The 25,659-nt window shown below is 43.8% G+C and overlaps 1 protein-coding gene across 2 annotated transcripts; it reads left to right on the top strand.

Annotated features, from left to right (window-relative positions):
• Window positions 1–524: 524 nt before the first annotated feature.
• OTULIN (OTU deubiquitinase with linear linkage specificity) lies at window positions 525–20,329 on the top strand. Of its 2 annotated transcripts, XM_083449533.1 has the most exons (9): window positions 525–657; window positions 2,575–2,819; window positions 5,621–5,950; window positions 12,462–12,538; window positions 14,646–14,749; window positions 16,943–17,086; window positions 17,413–17,538; window positions 18,146–18,415; window positions 20,077–20,329. In XM_083449533.1, exons 2-9 carry the CDS (start codon window positions 2,617–2,619, stop codon window positions 20,269–20,271), a joined length of 1,449 nt encoding a protein of 482 aa, XP_083305659.1. In that variant the 5' UTR covers window positions 525–657; window positions 2,575–2,616; the 3' UTR covers window positions 20,272–20,329. The 2 variants fall into 2 exon arrangements, with proteins under 2 accessions (XP_083305659.1, XP_083305660.1); XM_083449534.1 differs by lacking the exon at window positions 5,621–5,950.
• The last annotated feature ends 5,330 nt before the right edge of the window (window positions 20,330–25,659 follow it).

The following is a 25,659-nucleotide window of genomic DNA, read 5'->3' on the forward strand; positions in this document are numbered from 1 at the left end:
TCTTGGTTCGTTTAAATTTTATTTATTTATTATTATTATTATTATTATTATTATTAATATTAATATTACTACTGCTATTATAATTATTATTATTTTATTGTTACACATTTGTTCATTTATTCATACCCCGCATTTCCCCCTGGCGTAATACACACACACATATTATATACATTATATATACAGTAATGTAATATTAAGACCTTATTCATGGAAGGCAATCTTACTCGGCTACGAGCGACCGCCGAAGGAGAAGATATAAAATATATCATATATATAATTCTATATAATATAGCACAGCATGTTGATCTATAGTAATACAATTTTTAAAAAAACAAATGTGCAATATGGTATAAAATAATACATGCATTCTACACGATATAATAATACATATGCCATTGTTGTCTGCATCCGACTGTCTCAGGAGACCATGAAGGGGGTGAAGTCAACCCGTTGGAGATTTATAGTTTATCAATGCAATGCAATTCAACCCGGAACTTGGCTTCGTAGGTGTACCCGGAAGTTCGCTCGGCACGTGTGAGTCTGCTGACTTGTAAGTTTATAGAGAAAACGCGGAAGCAAAGGGAACAGTAGATAGATATAGATATATATTTAAAGTAGAGCCGGACATTGAATGATGAAACCACTGCTGCGACCGAGGTAATTTCAAATCTTCTTCTTCTTATTATTATTATTATTTCCGCTGCGCCCTGCAAAAGGCGAGAGATTCGATTGCCCCGCCCTGCGCCCGATCCTGTCCGCGCGCATCTGCCCGGAGGTTTCCAAAGAGCTGCTGGGCGGAAAGCGGAGCGCCGCCGCCGCCCCAATAGAACCCCGACCGGGCTCTATCGGCTCTTCCAGGGGCTCCCTCTCCCGGCTGTTGTGCTGGGCTTGATTCCGCCGAGGCTTACTCCCGAGTAAAACCACAAAGGAGAAGCGTGCCTGATCAGGATTGTGGACCGTCCCAGCCCCGAACTCTCTTTCCTGGAAGCAACCCCCGCTGGGTTCGCTTAGGTTTGCAGACCTTTCCCAAGTGTCCCTAATTTTCCAGGGACGCCCCTAATTTAGAGAAGACGTCCCGGTTTCTGATTTGATCCCAGTTAAGAGCAGTGCTTTTTCCACCCCCTAGAAAAAGGGGGTGCAAGAACTCCCACCGCCGCTTTCGGGGACGGACAACCCTAAGTCGTTGAGCTTCTTTCAAGAGGATGCCAACGTGGTTGGGCTATTTTTTAGGGCGCCATCAAAGGGGTTGGGCTATTTTTTAGGGCGCCATCAAAGGGGTTGGGCTATTTTTTTAGGGAGCCATCAAAGGGATTGGGCTATTTTTTAGGGCACCATCAAAGTGGTTGGGCTATTTTTTTAGGGAGCCATCAAAGTGGTTCGGCTATTTTTTTGGAAGCCATCAAAGTGGTTCGGCTATTTTTTAGGGAGCCATCAAAGGGGTTGGGCTATTTTTTAGGGAGCCATCAAGGGGGGGGGGCTATTTTTTTAGGGAGCCATCAAAGTGGTTGGGCTATTTTTAGGGAGCTGATAACACGCGCCGTGTAGCGCCTCCCTTATTGAGCTTCTTTTGGAAGAGAAGAGAATCGCTGAAAAAAGCGTGTGACATGCCAACTCCATCCAAATCTCCCCACACAGAAAATGTGCCACCTGCCCACAGCATCTGGATGATTATGGGCACAGAGAGGTGATGGAACCCTCAGACAGGTTCCGGAACAAAGTCCCGGAGTGTTCCGGCTGAAAAAAAGCCCTGCTTAGGATGTCCTTATTTTCATTGGAGAAATGTTGGAGGGTATGGAGTTATCCATGGGACACGGGTGGCCCTGTGGGTTAAACCACTGAGCCTAGGGCTTGCCGATCAGAAGGTCGGCGGTTCGAATCCCCGCGACGGAGTGACCTCCCGTTGCTCGGTTCCTGCTCCTGCCAACTTAGCAGTTCAAAAGCACGTCAAAGTGCAAGTAGATCAATAGGTACCACTCCGGCGGGAAGGTAAACGGCGTTTCCGTGCGCTGCTCTGGTTCGCCAGAAGCGGCTTAGTCATTCTGGCCACATGACCCGGAAGCTGTACACCGGCTCCCTCAGCCAATAAAGCGAGATGAGCGCCGCAACCCCAGAGTCAGTCATGACTGGATTTAATGGTCAGGGGTCCCTTTACCTTTATGGAGTTATCCGACCCCCTCCAAGCCATCTGAAGGCAATCTTGCATAGGGAAGTGTTTTTTAAAAAATGTTTAATTATGTTTTTACATATGTTGGAAGCTGCCCACAGTGGCTGGGGCAACCCAGTAAGATGTGCGGGGTATAAATACAGTGGTACCTCTGATTACGTACTTAATTCGTTCCGGACGTGCTTTCGAACTGCTAGGTTGGCAGGAACTTCTATCCATAGTGTTATGCAATTTAACATATTTAACTCCTATGCCAATCTGGTACTCACAAGTAATTCTACTTATATTATCTTAGCACATTTAACTAAATAATCCTTAAATTTCTTCCATTCATCTTGGTGGTACTCCTCTTTCTGGTCTCGAATTCTGATGGATCTCTCTCTCTTTTCCTGATTCCCCTTCCTCCAAAGCGGTGGCTTGAAACTTCAAAGAGGCTTTCCTGCCCTGCAGAGATGAGTGCAGATAAGGACGGACAGCTTTGCAGGCCTCCGGATGGGAGAAGGACTGTCCTTGCTGCTGCTGAGGGAAATGAGAACAAACCGACTGGGCCAAAACCAGTTCCGGAAAGGCAGGTTTGCACCAGCCCCGGCATTGCAACTCTTACAGACAATACTAAGCGATTTAAGCTAAGTAGCACCCAGGCCACCCAAGAAAGGTAAGTGCTTTCGTTAACCGCGGATTAATAGGGTTTAAAATAAAGCCGAGGATTTGCTTATGTTTCTGTTTGACCAAATAGATTTGTGTGTTACTGCTTTGGGTACCATCTAAGCTGTTTTATGCATTCTTTGTCATAGTAAAAGATGATAAAATTCAGAGTTGAGAAATACACATATCTGTTCCCTTTGCCAGCTGCCCCTACACACACACACACACAGAGGAACATTTTGAATATTTCACATACAAGCTTCGTAGTTGAATTCCTTCCCCTCCTCTCTGTAAAATGCCGGTGCAGAGAGAATAAAGTACCGTTTGTCTGACTGGCTCGCACAAACACACATGCGCTACATAAATAGCAAAACTGCAAATAATCTTGATCATCGTCCCCTTCTCCTTGTGCCCTCCATCTTTCCCAACATCAGGGTCTTTTCCAGGGAGTCTTCTCTTCTCATGAGGTGGCCAAAGTATTGGATTCGTGCAGTGCAGAGGGTTGGACTAGATGATCCTTGTGGTCTCTTCCAACTCTACAATTCTGTGATTCTGTGATTTGATTTCTGGTTGTGTTGCACCCAGCAGGAGTAAATTCTGCTTTGTGTATGATCAATTCCCATTAAAAAAAATTACTTGTCCGCAAGCCGTCTGTTTTGCTGTGCACAGGCAAGATGTGAGACATTGTTCTGATGGTCTTTTGTAATTAAATTAGCACATATGTCAGCCTCATTACATACAATTACATGCATGTTCGGAGAAACACTAATTCCTACACAGGAGTGCTTACTTCACAATATATAAAATATTGGGAAGGAGCTACAGTTGTCAGCATTCCCTAGGAATAATAATAATAATAATAATAATATAATATTATTTATATCCCACCCATCTGGCTGAGTTTCCCCAGCCACTCTGGACGGCTTCCAATCAAGTGTTGAAAACAATACAGCATTAAAAACTTCCCTAAACAGGGCTACCTTCAGATGTCTCTTAAAGATAAGATAGCTGCTTATTTCCTTCACATCTGAAGGGAGGACGTTCCACAGGGTGGGCGCCACTACCGAGAAGGCCCTCTGCCTGGTTCCCTGTAAGTTGGCTTCTCGCAATGAGGGAACCGCCAGAAGGCCCTTGGGGCTGGACCTCAGTGTCCGGGCTGAACGATGGGGGTGGAGACACTCCTTCAGGTATACAGGACTGAGGCTGTTTAGGGCTTTAAAGGTCAGCACCAACACTTTGAATTGTGCTCGGAAATGTACTGGGAGCCAATGTAGATCTCTCAGGACCGGTGTTACGTGGACCCAGCGGCCACTCCCAGTCACCAGTCTAGCTGCCGCATTCTGGATTAATTGCAGTTTCCGGGTCACCTTCAAAGGTAGCCCCACGTAGAGTGCATTGCAGTAGTTCAAGCGGGAGATAACTAGAGCATGCACCACTCTGGCAAGACAGTCCACAGGCAGGTAGGGTCTCAGCCTGCATACCAGATGGAGCTGGTAGAGAGCCGCCCTGGACAGAGAATTAACCTGCGCCTCCATGGACAGCTGTGAGTCCAAAGAGATATTTACTGCTAAACCACTGTGCCAATTGTAGCTCTGTTGGTTAAATAGGGGTCTCCTAACAACTTTCAGGGACGCGGGTGGCGCTGTGGGTTAAACTACAGAGCCTAGGACTTGCCGATCAGAAGGTCGGCGGTTCAAATCCCCGCAACAGGGTGAGCTCCCGCTCCATGGTCCCTGCTCCTGCCAACCTAGCAGTTTGAAAGCACGTCAAAGTGAAAGTAGATAAATAGGTACCGCTGTGGCGGGAAGGTAAACGGCGTTTCCGTGCGCTGCTCTGGTTTGCCAGAAGTGGCTTAGTCATGCTGGCCACATGACCCGGAAGCTGTTCACCGGCTCCCTCGGCCAATAAAGCGAGATGAGCGCCGCAACCCCAGAGTCGGTCCCTTTACCTTTTTAACAACTTTCAGGACATTTAACAAACTACAGCTCCCAGGATTCTTTGTGGGGTAGCAGGGCAATTAAAAGTGGTATGATAATGGCTTTAAATGTATCATGCAGATGCAGCCATTTTTCCCTTGACTGTTGATTAACTTTCAAGGAGAGATGATGCAAAGATGTTTTGTAGGCACAGAGAGAATGTGAACATTTGAGGTGGGAAAATTGCTAGGATAATTAATAAAAAAAATGGGGTGAGTGGAGGTTTGGTTTCTAAAATACTGAGATTATTGGCTGGGCACTTTCTGTAAAAATGTGATCAGCACGCTTATCGTGCAAGGACAATTCTCATGCAGCCGGGATTGGTTGCAGATCCCTCTTGGGTTTATGCTCAATGGCAAGCTTGGGTTTTTTGCTCTGTAACTTGCGAAGAAACAGCTCTTCCTGAAATATTGAAGATGCCCGTTTTCTTTGCTTCAAGAAGCAAACTTCTACCACTTGTAGTTAGTGAGTTAATTTTGCATATGCCGAAAGATAAGAGAAAAGGGAATATATGTGAAAAACAAGCCCACATTAATTACGGTTCACATTATCTGGTTTTTTACTTTAAAGGGCTGATAAAAATGCGTATTGATTTCATTATAAGAATATTGCCGACTAAATGCAATGTCTACATCTGGTCAGAAACCTGGGAATTAAGACCACATGCAAGTTCAGTTAATCATGTGAAATGATGCTATGCAAATCAGGCTTGCTCGATTCATTATTCAGACACCTCATCCCATGTTGCTTCATGTCTCATTTGGACTATTTGAACTGTGTAAGAGTGAATAAGCCTTTAAGCCTCACAGAGGCTTTTCATATATTTTTCTCATAGCCCTGGGATGTCACAGCCAATGGTGAGGAAGGCCACTGGTCCTTCCGTTACCGCAGAAGAGAAGCGGAAAAAAAGTATTTTTGGTATACAGTTTTCTAAAAACAAAAAGGAAAAATGCACTCCTCATGACAAAATGTCTTCCATGAGTTCAAGCATGAGCTACAAAGGGAGCCCTGCGTTGACCGTCAAAGAAGATGGCGGCAATTGTACGAAGAGGACCCAGACAGAGGTCTCAAAAGTATCTCAACCCCACCAAGATAATTCTCACAAAAGTAAAGAAAACCTGCCTGCCTCACTCATCACTTCCCCAATGGAATCGTCTGTAGACTAGTGAGTTTTTGTCATTAATGTTTTGCTGAAGAAGCCTTTTCAGACCTGTGACTTGACTTTCCCATATTTTCCCAGATGCTAAATAGGTAATAGAAGTTATTTTATTGGAAGAATGAGCAAGTTTCCATGTGCGATGGGCTCGTTCTTCAGACAAATGCAAAACGTGGTCCTTGCAAACTGTGTTTTGCGAATAGAAAGTTTGCTTGGAAAAACATGGGCTTTCCCCTTCCTTTTCTAGCACAAATCTTCTCTTTTGCATGGTCTGCCTTAACTACCCTTTGATATTTACTTCTGCACCAGCACTAACCATGGTTAAGGCTAACCCGGTTGCTGCTTTAATCTAGAATTGCTAGGCCATTTCAAGCTTTGCTTTCAAATCCTGATCACAATTTCAAACTCAGTTCACCTGTTCTTTCAAAGTGTTTCTTTGTATTGGGGGACCAGTGGGTAAACCCATTTATTTTCAGCAAATCTTCCTGTTTGGTGTTTCACCTTGCAATCACCATGGTAAGTATTCTGGTGCCTGTAGAAAATAAGTAACTGCAGGATGAAGAACCCAACCTGAAATTCTGATTTGATCCTTTGTTTGGGAAACAAGACGTTCTGATTACCCAGCCTCTCTTTCTAGGCCAAATCTTACAAGCCTATGTACAAAACCTCTCAAATATTCCTAGTAAAAGATAAAGTAGTACAATGGTGCCTCGCAAGACGAAATTAATTCGTTCCGCGAGTCTCTTCGTCTAGCGGTTTTTTCATCTTGCGAAGCAACCCTATTAGCGGATTAGCGCTATTAGCTGTTTAGCGGCTATTAGCGGCTATTAAAGGCTTAAGGGATTAGCGGATTAGCTGCTAAAAGGCTATTAGCGGTTTAGCGGCTTAGAAAAAGGGGGTGGGGAGCGAAAAAAAATCTCAAGACTCGCAAGACATTTTCGTCTTGCGAAGCAAGCCCATAGGGAAATTCGTCCTGCGAAGCGCATCGAAAAACGGAAAACCCTTTCGTCTAGCAGGTTTTCCGTCTTGCGAGGCATTCGTCTTGCGGGGCACCACTGTATATTAAAATGTAAAACAACTAAAAGGGGGCTTAAGTATTTTCCATTGTTTGGTGGCCAATTTTACCGCAGAGGTTAGAAATCTGATGTAACGAAAACTTCTGCCCATGTAGAATCCAGTTGGGCATTTGAGATGCTAAATAGGTACTCCTGCTGCGGGAAAGTAAACGGCGTTTCTGTGCGCTGCTCTGGTTTCACCAGAGGCAGCTTAGTCATGCTGGCCACATGACCCAGAAAAACTGCCTGCGCACAAACGTCGGCTTCCTCGGCCAGTAAAGCAAGATGAACGGCGCAACCCCAAGGCCGTTTGTGACTGGACTGAACTGCCAGGGGTCCTTAACCTTTACCTTTATGTGAATAGCAAACAGAGTAACCATTTGAGCAGAAGCAGTTCAAGTGTAGACTTGCCAAGCTAAATATTGTCCAGTCACAAAAACAATAGCAAGTTTCCTCATACCCCCAAACGGATTGTTAATACCCCTCACTGAAGAAATGTACAAAAATTAAGCTTCACCCCCTAAAATGGCACGACCTAGTACCCCAGGCAGAACAATTGGCACCTTTTTAGAGCAACGTTGTACCCATTTCACTTCCAGGGTGTGGAAAGACCAAGGGGTCGAGCCCTATGTGCAGGAAGCTGGCGAAAAGCAAGCTGGTGTAAGTCAGCCAGCATAAAGTTACACAACCCTAGCTCCATTCAGCAGTGGAGCTGCTGCTTGTCTGCCTATGCCTGGCAGAAAGGGAAACAAGCCTTTAAAATACAGTGGTACCTTGGTTCTCAAACTTAATCCATTCCAGAAGTCCGTTCCAAAACCAAAGCGTTCCAAAACCGAGGTGCGCTTTCCCATAGAATGTAATTCAAAATGGATTAATCCGTTCCAGATTTTTAAAAATAACCCTTAAAACATTAATTTTACTATTTTAACGAGACCATTGATCCATAAAATGAAAGCAATAAACAATGTACTGCAGTCACACAATCAATTAGTAGCTGAACTGGGTTCCACACAGTCACAAAAACAAAACAAAAATGCTGCAAAAACAAAAACGCAAAGCAAGTAGCAAAAGCAGACAGACCTCAGCGTAACACTCAAAACAGAAGTGTGGCACTCAAGTCAGAAGCACAACATTCAAAACAGAGTATGTTCAGCTTCCGAAAAAAGTTCACAAACCATAACATTTACTTCTGGGTTTGCAGTGTTTGGGTTCCAAGTTGTTTGAATACCAAGGCGATTGAGAAACAAGATACCGCTGTACTGCATTGCTGGCTTAATTTATACTGGGTTGCCAGGACATATGACTGAGTTTGAACAGGTTTGGGATCCAACCTAAGTCCCCTCTCCCTTTAAGATCCACTGAACTTGGCTCAGCAAGGATGGGGGAGATGCTCTGTAGATACAGCTGAGCCGAGGATGGGAAATGGAGATCCGCTGGATCCATTCATCCTAACAGATAATAATAATAATAATAATAATAATAATAATAATAATAATAATAATAATAAATTTTATTTGTATCCCGCTCTCCCCTGCCAAAGCCAGGCTCAGAGCGGCTAACATCATATAAATAAGACAATATGCATAATACAATATACAATATGCAAATAAAATAACATTCAACATTCAGTAAAATAATATTAAATAATATTAAATATCAGCATTTCAAAATTAAACAGAAATCCACTCAACAATTACAATAAGTAATTTCTAAACTCCAATCAATAAAACAATAGCAAACCACAGTGCACAACATAATACAATACAAAATAAGAAGCAGAGACTGGAGGGTGGAGTAAGGCAGGTGGAAGGAGGCCTTGCCTGATGGAGTCTCCCCCCTCACAGTTCTTCCTCCAGGCACAGCTTCCTTATGAGGAGACCCAGGACCAGGGGGTGGGGCAAGGCAGGTGGAAGGAGGCCTTGCCTGATGGAGTCTCCCCCCTCACAGTTCTTCCTCCATCTTCTGAGGAAGATCTAGCTCCCATGGAAATTGCCCCCATACTTGGCAGCTTGTCCAGGGCTTTTAAACAAATCAGATGAGGCGAACAAAATTCTGACAAAAGCATACAGTGTTTCCAACTGTCCAAGGCTTCTTTCGTTGAAAGGAGAGGTGTCGTTTTAGAGGCCGAGGCTGTTGGACAAATAAGCCAAATACCAGGACCTAAAAGCTACCTTTGTTTTTCAAGTCTCTGTCCGTCACGGATTGCTGTCTTCTCCTGCCCAGTAGGATGACTTAGCATGCATTTTGATGGCGATGATGTACCTGCTCCTCCAGCTTCCTTGCTGTTTGCTCCCCCGGCCACAGTAAGTACTTCTGAGATTAATTTTGGGGTTAGATTCCTGCGATAGCAACCTCTTTCTGGTGTTGGGACACTCTCCTTCAGAACAGCCACCACCTGAATTAGTCAAACTATCGGGTTGGATCCAGAGTCGCAGAAGCAAAAGAAAATCCCGCGGTGGCATGATTCTCTGGAGTGTTGCACAAGCACCAGGAGAAGAGCTACAAATACCAGATGGGCTTAGCACAAGTATAGACCAGAGATTGCGGAAGCTAGTGGATGCACCTTGTTGTTGTTGTTTAGTCGTTTAGTCGTGTCCGACTCTTCGTGACCCCATGGACCAGAGCATGCCAGGCACTTCTGTCTTCCACTGCCTCCCGCAGTTTGGTCAGACTCATGCTGGTAGCTTCGAAAACACTGTCCAACCATCTCGTCCTCTGTCATCCTCTTCTCCTTGTGCCGTCCATCTTTCCCAACATCAGGGTCTTTTCCAGGGAGTCTTCTCTTCTCATGAGGTGGCCAAAGTATTGGAGCCTCAGCTTCAGGATCTGTCCTTCCAGTGAGCACTCAGGGCTGATTTCCTTCAGAATGGAGAGGTTAGATCTTCTTGCAGTCCGTGGGACTCTCAAGAGTCTCCTCCAGCACCATAATTCAAAAGCATCAATTCTTTGGCGATCGGCCTTCTTTATGGTCCAGCTCTCGCTTCCATTCATTACTACTGGGAAAACTGTAGCTTTAACTATACGGATGTACATTGCTAGTTCTCTTTTCTTGTGTTAAGTTGGAAAAACTCTTTCTGCTCACAGAAAAGGGCTCCTGGAAGATCCGCTCTGGATCTAACCCAGGCTTCCTCAACCTTGGCCCTCCAGATGTTTTGAGACTACCTTTCCCATCCTCCCTGACCACTGGTCCTGCTAGCTAGGGATCATGGGAGTTGTAGGCCAAAAACATCTGGAGGGCCAAGGTTGAGGAAGCCTGATCTATTGTATTTCTTCTTAATTTATATCCCACTTTTATTTATTTTATTTATTTTATTCCATTCCATCGCAACTATTCAACCTCCCAAATTTTCAACACCTCTTGCGATGGTTTGACCCCTTTCCATTTTAACAGTACATATTCTACAAACACACCTTCCATATCTCCTGAGAATTATTTCTCCTGCGTATTCCCTTTCTTACCTTAATGGCTCATGTTAATTTATCATTAATAGCTGCAGTGAAGGGGGGAAAGTATTTGTTCCCCTGCTAAATTTGCCCGCTTGCCCCCTGACGAAGATAGGGGATCAAATACTTATTTCATTCTTTATAACGGACATCAATATCTGACTTTTGTCTTCTGGGTTTCCAGGGTTTTTTTCTGTTGTTATTCTGTCTCTCACAGCTACAATAAACCTACCATTAAAATTATGGACTGGTCATTTCTTCGTCCGAGGGCAAACAGGCAAATTTAGCAGGGGATCATATTCAACAACCTGGCCTAAAATAGCTCAACAACTTATGTGTCCGAATTTTCACTTTTTGAAATATGGCAGCTCTAACTATTGTCTCCAATTTCAATTTCCATTTCAATTCAGCCACCTAAAAGCCTGAATAAACATGAATGTTTTTGAATTCCTCCTGAAAGTTAATAATGGTGGAGACAGATGTGTCTCACTTGGGGGACAGTCCACAACTTTAGGCGGGTACCTGAGTCTCTTAGGATGCGGGCCATAATGTGTCCTAGATGTGATGACCTTGATGTGATGTAACCTTATGCTGATTGCCTTCAAATTAAGCCTTCAGAAGGATGTTACTCCCAATTATCTGAACACAAGATTACATGTGTGGGTTTGTTTTTTGTTTTAATGTAGCAGAAGCTTTGTTAGACTGCTTTTTGAATATAATGTGATTTTTTTATTTCCCTTCTTTTATGATTCCAAAGGTTTTGCCATCACCAACAAAATGCATTCTAAATCTGGGAGGCAACAATCTGATACTGTTAGAGACCTTAAGATCTTAAGAAAAGGTGTGTCTTCATTATTACTTGCTTTTGACTTCTTTTTGGAGTATTTGCAACTTTTAAAGTTTTTTCTTTTTTACTGTTACTCAAATGAATGTACAGTTGAAGCCCATTTGATTGACTCCAGCCAAGTCATTGTGTGAGCAGGTAGAATCCCATGAGCACTGAGGTCCAGCTCCGAGGGCCTTCTGGCAGTTCCCTCACTGCGAGAAGCGAGGGAACAGGGAACATTTTCCACCTAGTGGAACGCCCTCCTAACAGTTGTCAAGGAAATAAGTAATTATGTAAACTTTAGAAGACATCTGAGGGCAGCCCTGTACAGTCATACCTTGGTTCTCAAATGGCTTAGTTGAGGAACAAATCGGCTCCCAAACGTTGCAAACCCGGAAGTAAGTTTGCGAACTTTTTTTTGGAAGCCGAAGGTCCGACACAGGTTCGGTTTGACTGCAGGAAGCTCCGGTCACCAATTGGAAGCTGTGCCTTGGTTTTCAAACAGTTTCGGGAGTCGAACGGACTCCCAGAACGGATTCAGTTCGAGAACCAAGGTACGACTGTATAGGGAAGCTGCACAGCGTGACTGGAGCTAACAAAATTATTAAGGAAACTTCTTTTTTGCTCCTGACTCTCCACACCCAAATCTGGTCCGGAGGCTTGAAGGAACAAAGCTTGTCTTCTTTTTTTGAGGGAAGACGGAGAGGATGAGAGGGGAGGCAGAGTTCTGTTGTGCTTGCAGATAGTGTCCTGCTCATACGACGACTTCGTTGGATACAACCCAAAATCGCTGAAAACAACCTTGTTTCTTATTAATAGCTATTTACTCCAGGAATGGGAAATCTTTCTCAGCCCAAGGTTGACACTGGCTTTTAGGGAGTCTCCTGGGGACAGTATGATAGCGGTGGGCAGGGCCAGAACCAAAAGTGGGCGGAGCAATAGGTGCGACTCTAGCCAAAAGGCTGCTTTCCACTCACACAAAATCCGGAGTTTTCTATACTGTACTTTCCTCATTTATGCAACCAAGAGCCATGATCATAATTCTAGAATGGTGGTGCCAAGGGCCAATTAGTGAGGTCTTAAAGGCCACACCCTGTCCCTGGGCCGAAGGTTCCCCACTCCGGAGTTAACTCAAAGAAATGTCTACGGATTAGCCCTTTGCCATTATGTGAAGTGTGTATTGATGTTCTTGCAGCGAGGAGGACATGTACCGTGATGCGGAAGAAATAGAGAGAGAAAAAGTATTGCTTGTTTGTGGGACAGGCTCCTCAGGTACATTTCAGTGCTACGCATATAGAGCATGATATATTAGTTGAATTCTGTGTAAAGTAGAAGTCAGCAGCCTCTCTGTGAGCGTTGCCCTCAGAGGGGAGCTGCCTGCCACCTGCCAACCCCAGAGGAAATCACAGAACCTATAGCTTCAGGACTTGGGGGGCAGTGGGACCGGAGCCTTGACTGCCCCCACCTTAACACCTTGCAGCAAAATGAGTTTCACCCCAAACACAACCTCATTCCCAGCGGTAGTCTATTGCTGCCTCCTAGAGTAGAACTGGGTGATATATCAATATATCACCCAGTACCGGTTTAAACGTCCATATCGTGATACAGTGGAACCTCGGTTTTCAAGCGTCTCGGAAGCCGAACGATTCGGAACCCGAACGCTGAAAACCTGGAAGTGAATGGTTCCGTTTTCAAACGCGCCTCAGAAGTCGAACGGCTTCTGAGACAAGTTTCTCCATTTTCTCCATTGAAATTGCCAACCACCCGTTGCGCCTCAGTTGTTGAACTTTTCGGAAGTCGAACAGTGTTCTGGAACGGGTTATATTCGACCACAGAGGTTCCACTGTATCGGTTTCATAGCTTTTGATCTGGCAATATATTGCAAATCATGATGTGTGTTAGGGCTGGGCGATATTTCATCTAAAATCGGTTTGAAGTCCGTATCATGATATTGTTTTCATGATTTTTGACCTGCCAATCTATTACAAATCATGGTGTGTGAGTGTGCACGCACGCTATGCAAAAATCACAATGTGGGGGAAACTGTGAAGCCAGCCTCCTGCATAACTCCACCCTTTTTTCAGACATTGTGATATATCACTATATATTCCAGTGTTTAGCTGCTGATTCAGGTGGATAGCTGTGTTGACCTGTCATAGTCATAATAAATAACAAGATGAAAAATGAAAAACATATTTTTAGTAATTACAGTGGCACCTTAAAGATCAACTATGGGATGGTTATAGAAGATATGTTCAAAAATACAATAATAGTTTTGACTCCGTGCTAGCATTCGAGTGATAAAGGAACTAAAAGGAGGTGGACAACAATTAAGGATTTATTATGTTTTCAGAATGTATTGGAAAAATCATATAGAAAGGTTTATTGTTTTGTGTACATTCAAATGTAAGATAAAATATATGCAAAGGGACTTGACAGGAAGTCAAAGTTGAAGAAAAGTTTTTGGAAGACAAAAGGGGGGAAAATATTTACTTTCATTATTATCATTTTGTGTTCGGGTGTCTGCACATATGTTTGTTTTTGTATGCAATGTTTGGGAGGAAATAAGACGGTAAATAACAAACTAAATATTGATGTATGTAATTTTTATTTCTTAATTATATTTAGTGGTAGTGTGAAAAAAACATAAATAAAAGCTTTCAAGGTATGAGCTTTCAAATGTAATACACACTTCCTCTCCTCTGATTAAGTGTGTATTACATACGAAAGCACATACCTTGAAAGCTTATATTTAGTTGATCTTTAAGGTGCCACTGGAATTATTTAAAAAGATTTTTTCATCTTTCATCTTGTTATTTATTATGATAATGTTTCGCTGGTGATACATCACGATGTTGAAAACCAGGTATCGCAGAAAGACTGCGATTAGCCTTTCCACGCAATCCCAACAAAGCTAGGCATGTCAAGCCAGGCTTTATGTTGGAGGAAGCAAATATTAGACCAGAATATCCTACAAGGGACAAGAGCAGTGTGGGTGGGCAGTCCTTCATCTCGACTTATTTATTTTCAAGGAAGATTTCCCTGCAAGTCTTGCCCCACACCCCACTAGTCCTGGACCCACCTGTGAGACACTCCTTTTGCTTGTCAGAAATAAGCGTGAGCTCTTTAGAGAAGACTTGATTAAATGTCAAAACGGAATAGATTGAAGAAGTTTAAGTAGTTTGTACCGAAGCTGATAAGCTTCCTGAGTGCCCTTCACCCAGGCTCAGGGCTCTTGCAGCCAAAGAGGCCTGCAATTTCCATAAATGTATATACAGATTGCCTTTTTTTTTTTTTTTTTTGGTAATGCAGACAAGAACTGTGCTTCTTTTGACTTTCCCCCACTAAAATGGATTCTTTTTTCCTAATTGCAATTCAGATTTTCCAGAAAATAAGCTAAGTGTTGAACCAGAAGTTGGCATCATGGATTATTGTCAAAAAGAATGGAGAGGAACCACCTCACAGGCCAAATGTATAAGGAAGGTCTGATCTCATTTTCTTGCAATAGTCCATAGGCTTGTATACAACAAAATCCTACCTGGTAGCAGGGTGGATTTGATTTAAAATCACTAAGTCAGTAAGACTTGATTTAAATCATCTTTTTACAGAAAGACTCATTCTTGCTGGTATAATATTTACAACCAGATGTGGGTTTCGTTTTTGGAATACAGTGGTGCCCCGCAAGATGAATGCCTCGCAAGATGGAAAACCCGCAAGACGAAAGGGTTTTCCGTTTTCAGAGGCGCTTCGCAAGACGAATTTCCCTATGGGCTTGCTTCGCAAGACGAAAATTGACGAAAAATTTTGAGGGGGTTTTTCGCTCCAAAGCCCCTTTATCTGAAGCGCTAAGCTGCTAAAAGCATTTTAGCAGCAAAACCGCTAATCCCTTAAGCCTTAAAAAGCCGTTTTTAGCCCTTAAACTGTCAATAGCGCTAATAGCGCTAATCCGCCAATGGGCTTGCTTCGCAAGACGAAAAAACCGCAAGACGAAAAGACTCGCGGAACGGATTCTTTTCGTCTTGCGAGGCACCACTGTATAACCTTAATATTTACAACCAGATGAGGGTTTCATTTTTGGAATCATAAATTTTCAGAGTAGTTTTTACAGTTATATCAGAAATTACTGATTTTGTTATACTGTTAGAAATACGTAGACAAGTAATTATGAAATTATTATGAGGTTTAATAAGTTAACTGTTTATACTTGGGCAACTTTTCTGCTGTACTTTATTGGAAGGAGAAAAACAATCATTTCCTTAATAACAATTTAAACAACTTATTTACCGTATTTTTTGCTCTATAAGACTCACTTTTTCCCTCCTAAAAAGTAAGGGGAAATGTATGTGCGTTTTATGGAGCGAATGCAGGCTGCGCAGATATCCCAGAAGCCAGGACAGCAAAAGGGATTGCTGCTTTCACTGCGCAGCGATCCCTCTTGCTGTTCTGGCTTCTGAGATTCAGAATACTTTTTTTCTTGTTTTCCTCCTCCAAAAACTAGGTGCGTCTTGTGGTCTGGTGCGTCTTATAGAGCGAAAAATACGGTAACTAAAGCAATAACATTATAGCATATGTATCCTTCAAATAAATCTGACCCATGCTGTTTTGGGCTTTCCCATTTGGACGATAGGGCCATGATCTCAAACGCTGGACAAGTTAAGCTTTGGCGCCAAATTCAAAAGGAAGAACTGGGAGCACACTTCTTGAATTTGGCATCCTTATCCTCTTCCCATCTCTTTTTGAAAGATTAAAGCCAGCATGTTTCAGTGACCTCATTCTGAACCATTGTGTGTTTCTGGGCCATCATTAAAGGCAGCCCCATGTAGAACACATCATAGTAGACTGTCTCGCCAGAGTGGTACATGCTCTGGTTATCTCTTGCTTGGACTACTGCAATGCTCTCTACGTGGGGCTACCTTTGAAGGTGACCCGGAAACTACAAATAAGTCAGAATGCAGCAGCTAGACTGGTGACGGGAGCAGCAGCCAAGACCATATAACACTGGTCTTGAAAGACCTACACAGGCTCCCAGTACGTTTCCGAGCACAATTCAAAGTGTTGGTGCTGACCTTTAAAGCCCTAAATGGCCTCGGTCCAGTATACCTGAAGGAGCATCTCCACCTCCATCGTTCTGCCCGGACACTGAGGTCCAGTGCCGAGGGCCTTCTGGCGGTTCCCTCGCTACGAGAAGCCAAGTTACAGGGAACCAGGCAGAGGGCCTTCTCGGTAGTGTCACCCGCCCTGTGGAACACCCTCCCACCAGATGTCAAAGAGAAAAACAACTACCAAACTTTCAGAAGACACCTGAAGGCAGCCCTGTTTAGGGAAGCTTTTAATGTTTAATAGGTTATTGTATTTTAGTGTTCTGTTGGAAGCCACCCAGAGTGGCTGGGGAAACCCAGCCAGATGGGTGGGGTATAAATAATAAATTATTGTTATTGTTGGTGTAGTCAAGCCTAAATGAAATGAGGGCATGGGTTACTGTGGCCTGGTCTCTCCAGATAGAATCACAGTGTGTGCTTCGTCATCTGAGGGACTGCAACCCTATTGAGATTTCAAATTCTGGAGTGATGCTTCTATAAACCAGGCCTCATATTGGGCTCCTGCACGTGAAGCTTTTGATTTATTTATTTTGTTTGGGTGTGTGCATCTAATAGTAGTTTTTTGTTCTTCACACAGGGCTACGAAGCGGTTTCACAGAAATTTATTTCGATAAGGAGAGTGCGAGGGGATAACTATTGCGCCGTCAGAGCAACGCTGTTTCAAGCCCTTAGCCAAGCTGTTCATCTTCCTGACTGGCTGAAGAGAGAGGACATGATGTTGGTAGGTCGCCAACTTCCAACACGTCTCTTGATAGACCAAAACGATGGTAGCTTTTGCTTAGCAGGTATTTGTATAGGCTTGTTTGCCTGCCACAAATTATTTTTTAACAAATACCTGTGCATTCAGAGGAGAAAACACAAAAGCAAAAGGCACACGACACAAGTTTTCTTTCTCATTGTGCAGTATTCTAAAGTTCCCATTCTGGTCAAAGAACCTCTGGCCAGCAGGAATTAGATGCCCTGATTAAATAAAAACATATCACTAGATAATGAGTTGCCTTGTCGAATTTCTGGTAAAGATTAACTTTTATCTTCTGAAAATTGTAGCTCCCGGAGAAACTGATGGAGAAATACGGCTGGATTGCGCAATGGCAGCTGAGGCAAAAATGGACCAGCAAAGCTGAAAACTTGGTGGATGAAATTAAAGACTGTTTAATGCTACTAAAAAGCAAGGTTTGACAAATTGTTCATTCTTAGCTCACCTTACTGTCAATTCCACATTTCTAACTATTTAAAACAAGCAATTGGGAGATTGGAATTAGCTGGGGACTAGACGGCCGTCCAATGATCAAGGCGGCAATTTCTGCACGTGCTGTAGAGTTCCTCTGATTGAGGGGAACCCCTGTGTTCGAATCCCTGTGACGGGGTGAGCTCCCGTTGCTCGGTCCCTTCTCCTACCAACCTAGCGGTCCGAAAGCATGTCAAAGTGAAGTAGATAAATAGGTACCACTCGGGCGAGAAGGTAAATGGTGTTTCCGTGCGCTGCTCTGGTTCGCCAGAAGCGGCTTAGTCCTGCTGGCCACATGACCCGAAAGTTGTACACCAGCTCCCTTCGCCAGTAAAGCGAGATGAGCACCGCAACCCCAGAGTCGGTCACGACTGGACCTAATGGTCAGGGGTCCCTTTACCTTTCTGGATAAAAGCTTTCACTGATGGTTTTAGAGATCTGACTCCAAGCTGTCCAGAAGGGATGCTGTATGCATTCTTTAGCGTTGTTTGCATTGGACTTTTATTTCCAGTTATTCTTGCATTCCATTCATTCGTGTGTTTGCCTTTCCAGTGGAAACGTATGAGTGAAATGAAGGCCTTCGCTGAGAGGCAAGCGGCTTGCGATGAGCTTTTTAGAAGTGAGGAGGATGAATACAAACTCTACGAAGCTGTGAAATTTCTCATGCTCAATACGGCAATCCATTTGTACGAAGACAACGAGAAGGGAAAGGAGGTCCCCGTTTTTGCCTGGCTTCTCTTTGCCCGGGACACATCCAGCAATCCTTCACAGCTGATGGAAAACCACTTGAATCAACTCGGTCACACGGGAGGCCTTGAACAAGTAAGTTCCTCACTTTCAACCGAAATCGGATCTAATAATAATAATAATAATAATAGTAATAGTAATAATTTATTATTTGTACCCCGTCCATCTGGCTGGTTTTCCCCAGCCACTCTGGGCGGCTTCCAACAAAGATGAAAAATACACTAAAATGTCACATATTAAAAACTTCCCTGAACAGGGCTGCCTTCAGATGTCTTCTGAATGTCAGGTAGTTGTTTATCGCTTTGACATCTGATGGGAGGGCGTTCCACAGGGCGGGCGCCACTACCGAGAAGGCCCTCTGCCTGGTTCCCTGTAACTTGGCCTCTCGCAGTGAGAGAACCGCCAGAAGGCCCTCGGAGTTGGACCTCAGTGTCTGGACAGAACGATGGGGGTGGAGACGCTCCTTCAGATATACATTCATTCCCTGCTGTTCATTAGGAGCAGGGGAAGCAGATGTTGATTTGGTGCAGTCCAGAACTCAACCTGTATAGGCCCAAGCAGGACCTGCCAAGCAAAGTAGCAGGGAACCTCAAGAGAATCTCAAGAAAATTCTCAAGAGAATGACTTTGATGTTTCTCCTAATGCATAACCGAAATCTGTGGCCTTGCAATTTCCTCTCTCCTTTCGGCGTTCTCCTTAAGCAGCGGTTGGCCGGCTATCGGTCAGGGATGCTGAAGGTTGCATCCTGCACTGAGAAGGGGGATTGGACCAGAAGACCTCTAAGGTCCTTGCCAGCTGTATGGATCACTGAAAAAACAAATCCAGTGCTTAGACTGACATTTCCCTCTGAGTATATAACTACAGGTGAAACTCAAAAAAATTAGAATATCAGAATATTCATCAGCCATAATCATCACAATTATAACAAATTATGCCATAATCATCACAATTGTAACAAATAAAGGCTTGACGAATCTCGCTTTGCATGTCATGAGTTTATATCATACAGTGGTACCTTGCAAGACGAATGCCTCACAAGACGAAAAACTCGCAAGACGAAAGAGTTTTTTGTTTTTTGAGTTGCTTCGCAAGACGAATTTCCCTATGGGCTTGCTTCGCAAGACAAAAACGTCTTGTGCCTTTTTCTTAAAACCGTCAATGCATTCCTATGGGAAACCGTCAATGCATTTCCTATGGGAAACCGTGCTTCGCAAGACGAAAAATTCACAAGATGAAAAAACTCGCAGAACGAATTAATTTCGTCTTGCGAGGCACCACTGTATATTAAAGGTAAAGGTAAAGGGGCCCCTGACCATTAGGTCCAGTCATGGCTGACTCTGGGGTTTCAGCGCTCATCTCACTTTATTGGCCGAGGGAGCTGGCGTACAGCTTCCGGGTCATGTGGCCAGCATGACTAAGCCTCTTCTGGCAAACCAGAGCAGCGCACGGAAATGCCGTTTACCTTCCCGCCGGAGCAGTACCTATTTATCTACTTGCACTTGACGTGTTTCGAACTGCTAGGTGGGCAGGAGCAGGGACCGAGCAACGGGAGCTCACCCCGTCGCAGGGATTCGAACCGCCGACCTTCTGATCGGCAAGTCCTAGGCTCTGTGGTTAAACCCACAGCGCCACCCGCATCCCAGAATACATTTCCAGAATGCATTTGGCCAAATCGGTTATTTGTCTTTTTAAATAACGCAGGCAAGTTTTTTTCACTTTCTCCCCTCGATACCTAGGTGGAGATGTTTCTCCTGGCTTACGCCTTGCAACACACCATCCAGGTCTATCGACTCTATAAGTACAACACAGATGAATTCATCACTCTTTACCCCAACGACCCAGAAGAGGCCTGGCCAGTTGTAACCCTTATAACTGAAGATGACAGACATTATAATATTCCTTCTCGAGTGTGCGAAGAGACTAGTTTGTAAAAAGAAACAAACAAAAAAAAACCAGGTGCGTAAATGGAATAAACAACTTAAAAACAAATCTTCTTAGTTACCGGTTTATTTTTCTTCCAGCAAAGGCAGTTAAATTTTCAACACTTTGGTGCAAACTTCTGAAATTAAAAGCCTCATACAATGTAGTTCCAAGTTTTTTTGTTTCACCAATAGGCAAAAATAGTTTGTTCTGTCTATTGGATAAATTTCTAAAAAAGGTTAATTTTTAACCAAGATTCTTTTCCATGGGAAGCGATGATGCCCACTTCAAATGCAAGACATGTTGATTTGCCATACGAATGAAGACACCGAAAAAATCAACTCCAAACTCACTTTTGCAATATTTGTGACCAAGGCCAGGAGATCCAAGTACAGAAGCAGTTTCTGCCCAGAGATGCTCCTACTGGCTCTGGAGGCGCATTGTGCGTGTCAATTTGCACACAGGGTCTCAAGACAGCATCCCCATTTGCACTAATAATGATAATCATGATTTTATTATTTAATACCTCGCCCATCTGGCTGGGTTGCCCCAGCCACTGTAGGTGTGGCTTACGAGTTTGCATTTGCAATGCAGATGAGAATACACACCTCCAAGCCTCTTTTCCCAAGCAGTGGACATGTTGCTGCGTGTAACCATGTATCTGGAGTGGAGCCATTATGTGCAACTTTAAGAGGTTGGTTGAAACATTGGTATGTTTTTCGTCCACAGGACACAGCTGCTGCAGTGACCTTAAGAGCTTCTAGGAGAAATTCAACAGGAAGCTTAGCGCCGATTACTCTTAATCCTCTTCAGGGTTATTTTAACCCCCACATTTGCAGGCACAGAAAGGCTATGAGAGAAACCAGAGCTGCCCTGTTTTTACTGAACAATAATTATACATACTATATCAACCTTCTGAGAAAAATACAAAACATTAAACAAAGCCACAATGACTTGCGAACTACCCAGCCTAAAATGAACTTATAATGTCTGGTTTCAATAGATTTTTCAAATGCTTAACTCAGTCTAAGCAAATCAGTCTCAAGCTTAAGACAATAAAGAGTATTCTGTATAAGATTATCAATATACGTATCAAGACTTTGAGATTAGACCACTGAAGAAGCCCGGAAAACTACCTGGGGAGTGAGCTACCTGCAAGCCCCAGTTTAAGGGCCCCATCGGGGGCGGACAGCGGCCTCTTGATTACTTGGACTGCCAGGGCAAAACAGGTGCAAAACGCCGGCACCCTGTCGTCTACAACTTCATTGTCTACAACTTTATTAACATCTATCTACAACTACTGGGACACGGGTGGCACTGTGGGTTAAACCACAGAGCCTAGGACTTGCCAATCAGAAGGTCGGTGGTTAGAATCCCTGTCACGGGGTGAGCTCCCGTTACTCAGTCCCAGCTCCTGCCAACCTAGCAGTTCAAAAGCACGTCAAAGTGCAAGTAGATAAATAGGTACCACTCTGGCGGGAAGGTAAACGGCATTTCCGTGCGCTGCTCTGGTTTGCCAGAAGTGGCTTAGTCATGCTGGCCCCATGACCCGGAAGGTGTATGCTGGCTCCCTCGGCCAATAAAGCGAGATGAGCACCACAACCCCAGAGTCGGCCACGACTGGACCTAATGGTCAGGAGTCCCTTTACCTTTACCTTTTCCAACTCTACTAGAATCTCTCGGTATTGTGAATATCATTAAACTTACCTTTAGTTGGTATCTTCATGAACTTATTTAAAGACTTGAGTTAAGCATTTGAAAAATCCATTGAAACCAGACATTATAAGTTTATTTTAGGCTGGGTAGTTCGCAAGTCTCTCTGGCTTTGTTTAATGTTTTGTATTTTTCTCCAAAGGTTGATAAAGTATGTATAATTGTTGTTCTGTGTATATTAATTGCCAACGTGTTGCATGAGTCTATCAGCAGCACAGGTTGCATTTTTCTAGCACTGTTTTTACTGAAGGCAGAAAAATAAAATATAAACTGAAATGGAGTAGCATAGCAACATCAATGCATCTCAGCTATGGACCACTGAGTGCCCCAAACTGCTGTTGTCAGAGATAGTCGTAACGGCTTGCTCCTCCATATTCCCAGAAGTAGAATTACAGAATTGCAGAGTTGGAAGTCAACTAGTTCAACCCTTGCAGTGCAGGTATCCTGCCCACAGCTGTCCCTGGGTGGGCTCGAACCACCAACCTTCTGGCTCACATAGGCTCAAATAGCTTGGTATGACTAATCCATTAAACGGTATGGATTTATAAAGAATAAAAAGATAAAGGGACCCCTGACCATTTGGTCCAGTTGTGATCAACTCTGGGGTTGCGGCGCTCATCTCGCTTTATTGGCCGAGGGAGCCGGCGTACAGCTTCCAGGTCATGTGGCCAGCATGACTAAGCCGCTTCTGGTGAACCAGAGCAGCGCACAGAAACGCCGTTTACCTTCCCGCCGGAGCGGTACCTATTTATCTACTTGCACTTTGACATGCTTTCGAACTGCTAGGTGGGCAGGAGCAGGGACCGAGCAATGGGAGCTCACCCCATCGCGGGGATTCGAACCGCTGACCTTCTGATCGGCAAGTCCTAGGCTCTGTGGTTGAACCCACAGGGCCACCCGCGTCCCATTTTAAAGAATACTTGGGGTCAAATTTGAGTTCTCACCCTGCAAGAACAACGTAGGCTTTGTATTGTGCCTTTGAAATGCAAATCTCAATCCCTTACTTATGTGGAAGCCACCATTTCCTTACTATCAAGGAGATGCAGTTGCTGAACTCCCCGTTTCAGCCACTAATTGCCGTTTCCCCGTCTAGGAAATCAGCATGTTATAATGAATATTTGTAAGCATATTTTCCACAATTGGCTGCCATCCAAACTCTCATGCCCTGTGAAGTCTGGTAGGCACTGGTGGATCTATCTATTGCCTGTTGTGCAAATCCCAGGCAGGTGGGGAGAACCAACAATACTAAACTAGGTTCTTCATTTTTCAAAGGCCTTGCCTAATTTTTTGCCGTTACACAAGAGACTTAGAAGTAATAATAATAATAATTTATTATTTATACCCCGCCCATCTGGCTGGATTTCCCCAGCTACTATGGGCAGCTTCCAACAAAATATTAAAATACAACAATCTGTTAAACGTTAAAAGCTTCCCTAAACAGGGCTGCCTTGTAAAAGTCTGGCAGTTGTTTTTCTCTTTGACATCTGGTGGGAGGGCGTTCCACAGGACGGGTGCCACTACCGAGAAGGCCCTCTGCCTGGTTCCCTGCAATTTGGCTTTTCGCAGCAAGGGAGCTGCCAGAAGGCCCTCAGCACTGGACCTCAGTGTCCAGACAGAACGATGGGGGCTTTGTAATTTGCCTGGACTTGGGGGACTCAGTCCCTTGCGATGCTGGACAGCAAAAGCCACCCCCCCCCCCATTTTCTATATCATAATCCAGAAAGTTAAATGTCTGAATTTTGATGTAGACTTTAGTCGTTTCATTAGGCTGAAGGAGAGGGAGAGAAGATTACAAGGAGCTTCCACAGAATCTGAGGAGGACTCTCCTTCAAGGTTTTTAAACAAAAGTTGGATGGTCATCTGTCATGTATGATTTAGTTTAGTTGCCTGCACTGCAGAGGGTTGGACTAGATGACCCTCAGTGTCCCTTCCAACTCTACAATTCTGTCCCATAAATGGTGGTATAGTTGTCACTTTATAATGCAATAGACTCATTGGACAGATGCGTGTGTAACTCAAGTTATCAGCTACTGGAGTTTTGGTACGTTCATCGTGACGGAGTTAATGGAGACACTTTCTCTCTGAAAGTGTCTCCTTCCATAACAGTAAATTTTACTGAATTTGGGGGGCTGGTTGATGTAAAGCCAAGGCCTTCCGTCATGTCACCCTTGCTACTTTATGTGACTAAGTAGTAATCCTGATTCATATCCCACTGATTTAAGATGCTGCAGCCGTTGGTAGGGCTTCATTCTTCCATATATCACAAGCCCAGAGAACATAAGTCTGTGGCTGGTCGTGGACCTTAGTTGCTGAATAGCGTGGCGAGATTGAAAGCAGATCTCTTTTTCCCCCTGAAAAGGTCATTATCAAAGCAATCTTAGTTCTACCATTAGTGCTGGCTTGTTCATGATAGATTGGCAGCGAATGCGTTTCTGGTTTAATTGCTGTAGTACAGAAGCGTGAATTTATTGTACTCTGTCGTCCCCCTTCTCTATAGGAACAAATTATACGCACAGAAGTGTTGCTGAAAGAGGAACAAGAATTGTAATTCCAGTTAACCATGAGATGGAACTATAGCATTTGATGCTCAGTTCTACCAATATTTCCCTCATGCGTGCATGTTAAAAGCAAATACTTTAACTCCACCATTGTCCAAATAAATAAAAATGAAAAAATTGTCCAGTAGCACCTTAGGAGTCCAACTATGATAGTTTTCTCCCACTATATTTAAGGGTCTGGTGACTTCTGTTTCAGTATATCTGAAGAAGTGTGCATGCACACAAAAGCTTATTCCCAGAACTAACTTACTTGGTCTCTAAGGTGCTACTGGACAATTTTTTTTCTTTATTTCGTTTGTTCAGACCAACATGGCTACCTACCTGAATACACCATTGTCTGCATGCTTGCAGGATGAAGGCCGTCAATCCCAATTCCCTCAAGGGCAGGTATAGGCAAACTTGGCCCTCCAGATGTTTTTGAGACTACAATTCCCATCATCCCTGACCACTGGTCCTGTTAGCTAGGGATGATGGGAGTTGTAGGCCAAAAACATCTGGAGGGCCAAGCTCATGGGTATTGTATTTTCTAAGCATAGCAAGTACTGGCTTTAGCAAAGCTATGTGTTTGTGACTGTATATGTGTGGCCTTTGCTAGCAACTTGGAGGAGACCGCTTGGAGCAGGAGATGAATCTCTAGATTTTAAACGGAGCACTTTACAATAAGGCAGAATGTGGGTTAAATTTACTTCCCCTTGAGACTTGAAGCTTAATTTAAAATTACTTAATATGTATTATCTCCATCATTTCTCTTCCATCCAAGGCTTGAGATAGCTAAGCCACCAAAGTGTTTAAAAGCTGACTAAACTGACCCCAACTAAACGGTCCAATCGTTAAAAGGCGGCAAAGGCACGATCTTTGCATTTGCCAATATAAAAGAGGCCTTTATAAATCCGCATTACAGTGGTACCTCGGGTTACATACGCTTCAGGTTACATACGCTTCAGGTTGCAGACTCCGCTAACCCAGAAATAGTGCTTCAGGTTAAGAACTTTGCTTCAGGATGAGAACAGAAATTGTGCTCCGACGGCACGGCAGCAGCACAATTAGCTGCTGTGGTGCTAAAGTGGTGCTTCAGGTTAAGAACAGTTTCTGGTTAATAAGGACCTCCGGAACGAATTAACTACTTAA

This window comes from Podarcis tiliguerta, assembly GCF_965153285.1.
Source record: "Podarcis tiliguerta genome assembly, chromosome: 7".
NCBI classification, from domain to species: domain Eukaryota; kingdom Metazoa; phylum Chordata; class Lepidosauria; order Squamata; family Lacertidae; genus Podarcis; species Podarcis tiliguerta.